The following is a 12,469-nucleotide window of genomic DNA, read 5'->3' as shown; positions in this document are numbered from 1 at the left end:
CAGTCGAGCATTTTTCCAACTAGAAATTCTTAGTCAAGCTTTTTTCCGCACATATTTTTTCATGAATTTCTCTCATGTTATTGACACTAGATGGTCTGCATTAACCTCTATATATTTTCAACAATATCCACCACATTGTTTTTGAAAACATATGGACTGGTGAATATTGCTTATCAATCAAAATACTTTAGAAAAAAAAAAGCAAATCCGATATTAATTGGATGACAATGAATTTGATATAGTTGGGGAATTAAAGTTGCCTAAAATTAGTGGCTCACATGTATGGGTAGAGGTTATAGTGCCACCCTAATCTTTTGGGGTGTACAGGTTGTTGCTCCCATGAATATTGTTCGAAAATGGCTTGTACAAAGGTCACATGCATCCGTGCCTAAGCTAGGAACTAATCCTCCTTTAAATTAAGCAAGCAATGAGTACGTGCGATGCTAATCTTTATGCAGCTCGTGCAGAACATGTGTGTGTGTGTTGCCCTGATTATGCAAAGAAACGTGTGCGAGTAAGGAAACAAATAATTGGTTGTTGATATTTATCCATGTGAGCAATCAAAGACTGATTATTTAGTTCGCTTGGTTTGACACATAATACAGCTATGTGGTTTATAATTTGGTAAACACTAACTTATAATTTAGCATACTACTATAAATCAATTTTTGCACCCATATAGAAAGTTGTAATGACATCATATTTAATGCTTTATACTATAGCCATGTATTCCAGATAAACAGCTGTAAGACAGATATAAATTTAAAACTTATGTCTCAATGAATGTCGACTTGTCCATAATTCTTCCGTTTTTAATATATACCATGCTTTGGGTTTACTCAAAGTAAAAATTTGTAAAGTTTAATCAAGAATGTATGAAAAAATGTCAGCACATGTAATATCGATCGGATGTAATACTAAAATATATGTTACGATGAGTGTAATAATATTAATTGTATATGGTAGATATGAATATTTTTCTCAATAAATTTGATGAGACTTTTTAAAAAATCTGACTTTGACTACACCTAGAACGCATGATAATTATGAAGTGAGGGAGTACAATTTTCCGGAAAAGTTCTGGTAAAACTTTGTTTTTGATTACTACCAATTGAATTTAAAAAAAAAACTTTGGCTACACCTAGAATGTTAGGTAATTAAAACCAAGAAAGTACTAGTACATGTCATTGACGATATTCTCCAGTCGAAGCTGATGCCGTGTTGATAGCAAGCACAGAATTTTGTCCGACATCAGAGAAGGCGCTGTTGTGAGCTGTAGAAGACGGCAACGTATCGGTATCACCCGTACTGCGAGCGTAACAAAGGGATCCTGGTGTGTACGTACGAGAGCGTGTGTCTGAACTCTGAACCCTCTCTATCTCACACACTTGCAGCAGCTGGAAGCTCGTCCCAGTCTCCGCTGCTTTCTTCATTCCTTTCTCCGACTTCCCCTTTTGCCTTGCCAAGCCCTATAAATGGCGTGCCGGTCTCCCTCTCCCCCCGAATCCCACCCAAGTTCACTCTCTCATATCTTTCTTTCTCGTAGAGAGTCGAGTGCTCTGCCGATGGAGGTGGTGCTGCCGATGCCGAGTCGCAGGAGCAACGTCATGGCGGAGCAGCAGGAGGCGGAGCAGGAGGAGGAGGCGGGGCTCCGGCGTGGGCCGTGGACGGTGGACGAGGACCTGACGCTGATCAACTACATCGCGAATCACGGCGAGGGTCGGTGGAACGCGCTGGCCCGCGCGGCTGGCCTGCGGCGCACGGGCAAGAGCTGCCGGCTGCGGTGGCTGAACTACCTCCGGCCCGACGTGAAGCGCGGCAACTTCACCGCCGACGAGCAGCTGCTCATCCTCGACCTCCACTCCCGCTGGGGCAACCGGTAATTACCTCTTTCAATTCCTCCCTTAATTAATTAGCACTAGTTAATCTTCGGGCGCACGCGCGCTGCGAACCCTGGGGCGACACGTACGTGATGCGGATGAGGTGGAAAGCTTCATGGACTGGATGGGAGATGGATTAGACTCGTGTGAACACATCAGTGTCACACCCACTCCTAGTATAATCGACTCCCTGACGTGCCCGGCTCAGCGCGCGTCACCTTCACCCACCCCCGGCCACATCACCTTCACCCCAGGATGGGTGCGAGACGCCGGCGGCGCTGTACCAGTTCGGGATTCGCACGCTTCTTCGTCGTCGACACGTCCACCTCCACCTCCACGTCCACGTCGTCGTCCTCTTCCTCATTTAGCTGGAATCGCCATTAACGAGCTGTGCATGCATGCAGGTGGTCGAAGATCGCGCAGCACCTGCCGGGGCGGACGGACAACGAGATCAAGAACTACTGGAGGACCAGGGTGCAGAAGCACGCCAAGCAGCTCAACTGCGAAGTCGGCAGCGCCACCTTCAAGGACGCCATGAGGTACCTCTGGATGCCACGACTCGTCGAGCGAATCCACGCTGCCGCCTCGGTCACCGCCGGCGACGTGTCCTGCGCTCCATCAGGGGCGGAGACGACCGCCGCAGCCGCCGTCAACAACAGCACCTCTCCCGCCAGCGCGGTCACCAGCAGCAGGTCGACGTCCTCGGGATCGTTCACCTCGTCCGAGCTCTACGGCGAGGAGAAGGGCCAGCACGTCCATGTCAGTGCCGGCGGCGGCGGCGGCGAGAAAACAGCTGACTGCGGCGATCACTGGATGCAGGACGTGGACCAGGAGTTCTGGGCCACGCATATGCAGATCCAGCCCCACGATGAACATCAGTTCCATGTCGACCAGGAGCTCAGCGGATGGGTGCAGGGATTCTCCGACGTCGGCGTTTCGGCTGAGAATCTCTGGAGCCTTGAGGACATCTGGAAGATGCAATGAGTTTTCCAATTTATATTGAGGAGGGGATTTTATACATATATACATGTGTATGATAGGATTAATAGAGATACATACATATATACATCTCGATCTAGTGCTAACTTTAACTGCTACTCATGTATGAAGTGCAAGGCATCAAGCTTCTTTTTTGGATCATGTTTTATTCTTTTGTGCCTTTTCCCCATTAAAGGGGTGTTTTGCCTTGTGTGGCTCAATAGCCGAAAGAGGGAGAGATGATGACAGTACTATGTTTGATGCATATCGTAGCACAACTACACCAACTTGATGATTGGTTTTAGTACTCAAACTGGCAACCAGCTGTATGCATCTCTTATCCTTGTACTCCTTTTTCTTTTACAAAAAATAGCCTATCAAGAATAGTTTTCCATGAAGAGTTGTCTCACATCATATTTTCAACTTTCCGTGGCATGACTTGTATATTGCCTACTAGTCCCAAGTGGAAGCTTGGGGGTTGTGTTTAATCAACTTTGCGTTTCCACTATATCTCTACCATGCACATATGTGAACGAAGGTTGCTCAAATGTTAAAAAATGTTAACCTTCTAGAAGGATGCACGTTATATTGTTACTCCCTCCAGCCCGGGCCTTAAACTTGTGACAAGTATTCAGAGTCGAAGGAAATACGCAGGATCATGCAAATGGATCAATGAGTATAATAAGTTCATGCATGCGTTGTTTTGTTGCAAGAGAGCAACAATCATCAGTTGCACTAACTTGTCCATCACTATCAACAAACTCAATGTGGAACGAACAAAGCTTGCTTTTCGACTAGCTGGCTAGTATAAAAGCTCAATATTCATACTAACATATTTATTTCGTAGTTTTGCTAATTCTTGGTCGGCTGAGAATTAACTTAGGCCATCTCTAAGCGATCGTTTTATAATTTAGTCCTCTATCCGACCAAGGTATTTTTTAGAGGAGTATGTTTGCCCTTCTAATTAAAGAAACATGGATCCTCACCGAAGCCCTAAACTTAACTCCCTTATTTTTTTTCAAACAAAACTTTTTGAAGCCAAACATATGCAAACGGATCAAATAAGTAAAATAAAAGGATTACGAACGAATAAAATTTAAGTTTACAAACCAAATTATTCGACGCCAAAGAGATGAAAGGGTTTAAATAACGTGAATGCATGAATGGTTCAAATGATCAAAAGACAACTATGATGTGTTGTGGAGCATCAGTGATGCTCAACAAGACCATCTTGCGCCTGAGTATTGATCTCTTGGTTCTCGATACACTGCGAGGAATCTTTGTATCATGTTTGCATCTTGTTCTGGCTCAATGGGACACAATTATCTCGAAGTCATCGTCATCTTCCCCCTCCGGTGATGAATAGTCGACTAAAATAAACTCCCTCTACCTCTTCATCCATCTACATTTATGCAAATACCTATGTTGAATTTGATTGATAAAACCAAAAATAATAATAAAATAGCAAAAAAGAAACTCATCTAGACAAACGGTCAAACACTTGGCGGGCGGAGGAGGTGAAATCCTCGGCCGACGTTGTTGAGATAGCACCGAAGCTACATTTTGGTGGGTGGGGATGCAAGACTCTCGGTAAGGTTCAATTGACGAAAATTCCACTCCATCATCGGTCTTTGGTCGCACACCAAGCAAGCTTGCAGCGACCGAAGTACGTCAGTGCTACCAATCTACGGCAGCTATATCCACTGCCAGTTTCGTTATGCACATTGAGCTCGTAGTGTCTCCATTTTGCACCAAATCGGAGAAATCGACGCGTCGAAGGCGATGGAGCTACGGTTGATTCTGGCGATGATGAGAGACTCTTAGGTGTGGCGGGAGGCGGCGGAGTGGGGTGGAAGGGGGAGAACACTTGCACGTGTGGGAGAGCAAAAAAATATAATCTGCACGGTCGAGAGTCGAGGTCGAGTATATTTACTTCTTCGGGTGGCCGACTCTTATATTTTTACTCCTCAAACCGGATAAAGGAGCTGCTAGGTGCGGGCTAGAGAAGATAAACTGAAATTTAACGCATGTAATTGTTTTTAAGGGATATCACTTAGAGATGCTCTTAGTTCTTGGTCTACTCCTAAATCATATGATTATGTTGTGATTTGTACTAGTCATGAGTTACAATACAGGTTGTAACTAAGGTTTTCTGTTGCACACGAGGTTTGTAAGAGAGATTTGTCTACTCTTAGTTCTCAGTGAAACTAAAAGAGGATTAATCAAGTGAATAATACTACTCGTAGACGGGGTGCAGCGTGTTATAGTAAGGTCTGCACTTTGTTTCGTCGTACATGTGCTATGCGCAGGAATCATCAAGTACGTGCACCTGAAAATGTATTTAAAGTACAAGTTGAAGAGAGAAAAAAATGTACAAAAAGAATACTTTACGGTGCAAGTGTGCAACGCTGCAAGTGGCGGTGTGGGATCGTTTCGTGCCACCGCCCGGCGGCAGCCAGCTGGTGGCGGAGGCGATGCATGCACCGGCGGCCGGCGACCCCAGCGCGCGGTCGTACAACGAGAGGCGGCACGTGCGCAAATGATCTCATCCACACAGGACGCTACAACTCAGCACAAGTGCCACGTCGCGTCGTACGGGCAGGTCGTCCGGCGGCCCGCCGGCCACGTCAGGGCTGCGCGCGTACCCGGTGCCCACGGAAGGGTCAACGGCGAGAGGGGCCAAGATTTGCTAAGACTCGGAGGCAAGGCTACTACAGTACGTCGATCACGTTCACTGTTCAGGAAGACCGTGCCGGTCACACACGTCGTCGACGACGGATGGGCATGTCGATCGATCGATGGGTCGACGCATGCCAGCTGCTTCCCGATGTCTAGTTACTAGTTTGTCTCCGTGCACCCACGTCGGCGAGCGAGCGATGCGTCGCCGGTGCCGTACGTCGCTACCGTCGTCGTACGTACGCCAGGGACGGGACGACCCGCCGGCCGGCCGGAGGACCATCTGGCGCTGGCTCACCGTTCACGTCGGTGCAGACGCTGGCTTGACCGGCCGGTTGCGATCGAGGATTTCCAAAAATGGGATTCATGGCGGTTACACTTTGTTCAGACTTCGGACTGCATGCTCGTTCAGGAACATGTTGGGAACGAGAGTTATGTTAGGCTGGTGCCAACGCACCGCCCCGCTCCCGCCCCGCCACGTCAGCTTTTGGCCCACTCTCACCCCACTCTCACCCCACTCACGCACACGGTCGCTACGCACGTGCTTATAGTCCCACTCTCACTTCTCTCTCCTCCACATCACCATTTCTTTTCTACATTAAGTTATTTCACTCGATTTTGTTTAGACATTCAAAATAATGCAAGAAAATATTTTATTCAACTTAAAATATTTCCGATTACATAATAATTAATAAATTGCATAATAAATATTAAAAATTACATAATAAATAAAAATTCTACTCTTCTTCCTCTTGGTTCTGCTCCTCCTCCTCGTCGTCATCATCTTCCGCACCAAGCTCTTTTTCCACCATCTTCATGGCCTTCGCATGTTTGCGCTTTTCTGCTTCGTTCATGTCGACGGTTGATCGGTCTTTCATTTTGTTCCATTGCTTGAATAGCTTAGCCTTCACTAAACTCTTCATCATGGTACTCATCGCGAAGGATTTACTTCCTACCTCACTGCTTGATGAGGTTTCCTTCCCCTTCCTCCTGCCCTTACGTACCGCGGTCTTGGCCCTATCGCGGCCCATTGGACGCTCTTCCTCCGTGTCGCCTGTCGCGTCGCTAGAGCTCGAACTCACCATCGGGTCCTAGACGGATTCTCTTGGAACTGGAGTCGGTTCCACTACCAGGACCATGTTGTCCTTTCCACTTCGCTTCATTTTTTGCAGCATTCCACCAGTGGAGCTTTCCGAACGGCCCCGTCACTCTTTTGTCCGCGCGTACCTCTCCATTGCCGCCTTCATGACCATATCATCGTCCGCTCCACTTCGACGCATATTTGTTTCTTGGATGTGGTATGCGTTGAACAAGGGACACCTCCTTGTTGTAGGCGTTCCAATGATCCTTCAGCTGCTTCGAGGTCCGATGACGGGAAGGATCTGCGGTAGAGTTGAAGGTTGCAGCTATCCCACCCCAAAACTAGTGCCGGTCTTGCAATTACCGGCAACGAGTCCTTGGAGTTGAAAAGCCAAGCATTAACCTACCCCGAAATAGATATTGTTAGTGACAAATCCTAGCAAGAACCAATAATGCAATAAATATGTGATGGGTTTGTAAAGTACCAGTTTCTCCTCTTCCGGGACAGTCCAGTCAAGCCTCTTTGCACGCGGTGGTACGATTGTTTCCGCGGCATTGGACTCGGAGCTTGGAGCTTCGGAAGGTGGTGGGGGTACGGACCATATGGCGCGTATGGATACGGAGGTGGAGGGTATGACCCGTACGAAGGTGGTGGGTACGGGGGTACAATGCCACTCCCGCTACCTACGGGTGGAGCATTTGGAGGTGCTTGGGGGTATGGATACGAGGCGGAAGAAATGAACCATATGGCTCCCGGAGGCGCCGGAGGTGGAGCGTATGAGCCATATGGCCCCGGAGGTGGTGCGCCGGGGACCATAAAACTCGGGGAATCGGCGAAGAAGCTACATTGCTGCGACGATGCGTCGGAGAGGCACCTTCGAGGTCTATTGGTGACCCGTCTTGCATCAGATCCGTGAACGAAAAATCTGGTGGAGTCCAACCGGACATGGTGGAGAAGTTGAGAGAGGGAAGGTGATGAATGGAGATGAGATGGGTGTGGAGTGTGAGTGAAAAATATGGGGGTATATGGGGGTATTTATAGGGGTGGAGCTGAAAATTTGAACCAGCAACGGCTAGTCGACGTGGACCAATCGCGTCGCGGCACGTCAGCCTAGCCGTTGCACCGCCGCCCCACTCCCGCCCGCGCTCCCGCCCACTTCGCCCGCCTCCAGCCCGCCTCCAGCCCCGCCTCTCGCCCGCCTCCCAGCCCGCCCTGCCCGCCCGCCCGCCTCCCGCCCCCACCCCCGCCATCGCGCCGCCCCGCCTCCCGCCCTCTCCCGCCTCCCTCCCGCCGCCAACGCGGCGCCAGCCGGCGGGAGCGGGCGCTACCGCCGGCGCCCCGCCGGCGCCTCTCCCTCCCGTCCCGCCCGCCTCCGGCCCGCCTCCCGCCCCGCCCCGGGCGGTAGCGCCCCGGCTACCGCCCGCGTTGGCACCAGCCTTAGGGAGTAAAATTGTTGGGTACGACTCCGGCTTTTTTCACAAAACTGACCTAAAGTTTTATTTTAAAAAAAATAAACTATCGCCCCTAGCCAATGGCGTCACACTTTTTTCCCACGTCCCAACATATGGTGTGACACAATGGGGTGCCACGCCCAGTCTAGAGAGCCATACCAAGGTGCCACACTGTAAAGACAGGCATGACACAAAAGAGTTAGATTTGTGAATTTATTTCGCGGAAGGTCTACTTTTAAAATTTGTTTCAGCATTAGGTTATTTTTATCCAAATTGTATACGAACCCCGGCTATCGGTGTTTGAATAGCCTCGGGCGAGTAGAAGACTCAAAATAGAGCGATTTCTATGTACCCATTTATTAAAAAAGGTTAAAATCTTGTAATCTCAAAATATTATTATAATATTATGTATGTAGTCAATTATGAAAACCTTAATTCGAAATAAAAATGATGATTCTTTTGGTTTTAATCATAGGGAATAGTGCACAATTTCAAACTTTAAGTTTTTTCTTTTTTGTAGCCTCAAATACGAAGAATTTTCCCATTGAGATTTTGCATATTTATAGATATTTTTTAATCTTATAAATATGCTTTTTTAAAAAAAATAAAGAGTTCCGCGGACCTAGGAAGCCATTTGTGTGCAGTTTAGGCGTGTACACGTATAACTTTATGTTTGAGAACGTGGTTGGTTCCCACGCCCTGAAATTATTGCCACCTCAGCAGAGAGGCTGTGAGAGAAAAATAGGGCACCGATTGTCACAGCGTGGTCGATGCTTCAAAATAAATATGGGACCCACAATATAGATAAAATAGACTTTACCGTGCCTATGTCCAGGTTTCTAGCGGAGAGAAGTTGTTGGTAACAGTAGAGGATATGCATATTTTAATGGCAGATGGATTTGGGAATCGGAGCACTAAGGTGATCTGATGCTTGAAAACTTCGATGCGAGCACCGGTGTCACAACGTGAGGGCACCCCTAAATGAAGACCGAAACAATTGGGCACCGATAAAATGCAACGTTGTGGAAGGCCTAAGATGTTTCTCAGGCTTTGTTCAAGAATCTTGCGATGAGGGCATTTTGGCTACAGATGAATTTTCACAGAAAATCGTGTGTCATATGCTCTTGTTTTCTTGCAGCCTTCAAAATCTGACAAAAATTGATAAATGATCATATATGCACTACTAAGGGAACAAGAAGAAATTTTATTTCAGTCACGTGATTACACACCGAAGGTCCATTCGAACGTTTTCTCCTTGTATATATACAAAAAATACACCAACCATTACATTGAATATACCATAGAAACACATGTAAATTCTAAAAACAAATTATGGGCATCTAGGGGTCTTAAAAGGACTGATATGTACTTAGTGCAAAAGGCCAATGCTAATGTGTGATTAGTGTTATGGCATGCGAATCTTGCATTTTCTTGAAAAAGTGATTATGAATTTGTGTGATTGGATTATTCCTAGCTGAAAAACAAAGCAACAACAACAACTGACTAATGTGGACTTCTGAACAACTGCTTAGTGCACAACTCTACCTTGGTTGGTAATAGGTGCGTCAAAGATCTGTGCTAGGCCATCTTTTCCTCTCAGCCAATTTCTCTTTCTTATATCTCTTATACCATACAACAAATGGATTGAAAACTTTGCAGTTCACAAAAAAATGTGATATAAAGTGAGAAAAATAGTTCCGATTTTTTCTGAATTTTGTTTGAATTTTAAATATATATATATAGTTTTTTATATTTTTTACACATTTTAGTTGTATTTTTTCAGTGACACGCACAATTTCAAGTCCATGTATTATAAATTTGAGAGATAAACGAAAAAGAAAAAAAAATCGTAGATGTGCACTCTTCTCAATCATAAGTTTCTATACTATGGTCCCTCAAAAAAAGTTTCTATACTATGGTGGGCTAGACCTCCAGTAGACTCGATCGACATATCTCTTGTTAGAATCTGTCAAACATTCTCGGCCCAATTAAGCCTAGTCGATTGTAAAGCAGCGGCCCGGCAGATCGCTGTGTTATTACACACCTCGAAAAAAAAAAAGCAGATCCTTGTGGTCGCTCGTGTTCAATCTCCGATCGAGATTCCATTTCTTATTGGCAATTCAAGAAGGAAGGTTGCATGCTTGTACGGCGAATCTAAGTCTCAAATTAGCCATTCCTCAACTCCTCTTTCTTCACGCCCTACCTTGTGTGGTTCTCCCGACGGAGACGAGACATCCGGCGCGGTTACCTCCAGCTCCACGCCAAAAATGGCGATCCGCCATGCATCTACCTGGACGCACTACATATACGCCCCCACCATTCCGAAGGAGCTTGCGAGGAGAGGACGACGTTCGACGACGCGCGTCAATCACCATGGGCCGCAACATGGCGCTGCTCCTATCTCTGGCGGTGCTGGCGGCCTCGCTGCCATGGGCGTCTCCTGCTGCAACCCCCGGCACAGCGTTCGACAACTGGTTGACGGCGACCCAGACAGACTACAATGTGAACCAGGCGCTGTACGCGAAGAAGGCGGCGGGCGACAATGGCACCACCATCGACGAGTCCCTGGCCAAGGCGGAGGACAACAAGACCACCTACGTTGTGGACCCCAAGGGCAGCGGCGACTACAAGACCATCAACGCCGCGCTGGAGGCCATCCCGGAGGGCAACACCGGTCGCGTCATCCTGGACCTCAAGCCCGGCGAGTACCGCGAGAAGATCTTCCTGAACCTCAGCAAGCCGTATGTGACCTTCAAGTCTGACCCGCTCAACCCGGCCATCATCGCCTGGAGCGACACCGCCGCCACCGTGGGCAAGGACGGGAAGCCGGTGGGCACCGTGGGCAGCACCACCGTGGCGATCGAGTCCGACTACTTCGTGGCCTACGGCGTGGTATTCAAGAACGACGCGCCGCTGGCGAAGCCGGGAGCCAAGGGCGGGCAGGCGGTGGCGCTGAGGGTGTTCGGCACCAAGGCGGCCTTCTACAACTGCACGATCGACGGCGGGCAGGACACTCTGTACGACCACAAGGGGCTGCACTACTTCAAGGACTGCGTGATCAGGGGCAGCGTGGACTTCATCTTCGGGTTCGGGAGGTCCTTCTACGAGGGCTGCAAGATCATCTCCATCGTGAAGGAGGTGGCCGTGCTGACGGCGCAGCAGCGGACCAAGACCATCGAGGGCGCCATCGAGAGCGGCTTCTCCTTCAAGAACTGCAGCATCAAGGGCGAGAGCGGGGGCCAGATCTACCTGGGCAGGGCGTGGGGGACTCGTCGCGCGTCGTCTACGCGTTCACCGAGATGAGCAAGGAGGTCGTGCCGGTCGGGTGGGACGGATGGAGCATCAAGGCGCCCGAGAGGTAATTAACGTCTCTCATCATCTGATCATGTGGGCTTCCTTTTACGTACACCATTGTTGCAAGCAGAAGATGATCTCCTTTTCTGATCATCCTACGTGTTTACTGACTATATATACACTGCAGTAGCGGGATCTACTACGGCGAGTACAAGTGCAGCGGGCCGGGGTCGGACGCGAAGAAGAGGGTCGGCTGGGCGCAGGATCTCACCGAGGCCCAGGTCAAACCCTTCATCGGCACACACTACGTCTTCGGCGACTCATGGATCCTGCCACCGCCAACCGGCAAGTCTGCTCCGTCGACAAAAAAAGCCGGTGGCGCCAAATCCTCTGCCGCCTCCCCCGCCGAATCCCCGGCCTCATCGCCCAAGTCGGCCGCCACGGAATCGCCAGCCTCGTCGCCCAAATCGGCCGCCAAGGACTCGTCAGCCTCGTCGCCCAAGTCCTCCGCCTCGTACTCGAAAGCCTCATCGACAAAGGCTACATCTGAGGTACCATAACTCGTCCATCCTAGCCCCGCGCGTCGGCTTACTTTCTTGTTTACCTACCGTAAAGCGTTAGTAATAATCCCTTCACGGTGTTGCGAATTATTTTGCAGAAGAAGGCACTATGAAAGGAGAAACGTTGATCCTTCCCCGGGTTAATTAGCACCAACGCCTGCACATGTTGCTGCAATATGTGATATGAGCTTGCATTATGCTGTTTTCATTTTCTCTTCAGGAAATTTATGAGCCGAATCGCTGCTCAAATTGTATACTTCAGATATTTCTGCATTCTTTGTATGTAGTATGAATTATTTGTGTATCGGCAGCAAGCATTGCCCTGATTAAACCTTTTTGGCATGTGTGATTCTGTCATATGCTGTTGACATATGTTCAGTTCAACTGAAAAGTAAGAAATGCATGATACTTTGTTGTTGGTCACATGAAGACTGCTTTTTTTAGCATGTGTATTGTGATTATATATGGGACTAAAATTACTTAGTATTGCTCAGATACTATACATGAATGTGTTATCACCAGAATTTGACCGAGTCAGAGGTGGGCCGC

At 48.3% G+C, this 12,469-nt stretch overlaps 1 protein-coding gene and 1 pseudogene across 1 annotated transcript; both read left to right on the top strand.

Annotated features, from left to right (window-relative positions):
• Nucleotides 1–1,381: 1,381 nt before the first annotated feature.
• On the top strand, nucleotides 1,382–3,039 carry LOC124699100 (transcription factor JAMYB-like). The gene is made up of 2 exons (XM_047231467.1): nucleotides 1,382–1,879; nucleotides 2,285–3,039. Exons 1-2 carry the CDS (start codon nucleotides 1,476–1,478, stop codon nucleotides 2,862–2,864), a joined length of 984 nt encoding a protein of 327 aa, XP_047087423.1. The 5' UTR covers nucleotides 1,382–1,475; the 3' UTR covers nucleotides 2,865–3,039.
• A 7,400-nt stretch (nucleotides 3,040–10,439) lies between these two features.
• On the top strand, nucleotides 10,440–12,033 carry LOC124696169 (annotated as a pseudogene).
• Nucleotides 12,034–12,469: the final 436 nt, after the last annotated feature.

The sequence above is a fragment of the Lolium rigidum genome, chromosome 3 (assembly GCF_022539505.1).
Source record: "Lolium rigidum isolate FL_2022 chromosome 3, APGP_CSIRO_Lrig_0.1, whole genome shotgun sequence".
Classification (NCBI taxonomy): domain Eukaryota; kingdom Viridiplantae; phylum Streptophyta; class Magnoliopsida; order Poales; family Poaceae; genus Lolium; species Lolium rigidum.
This window is presented reverse-complemented; position numbering and strand designations above follow the sequence as displayed.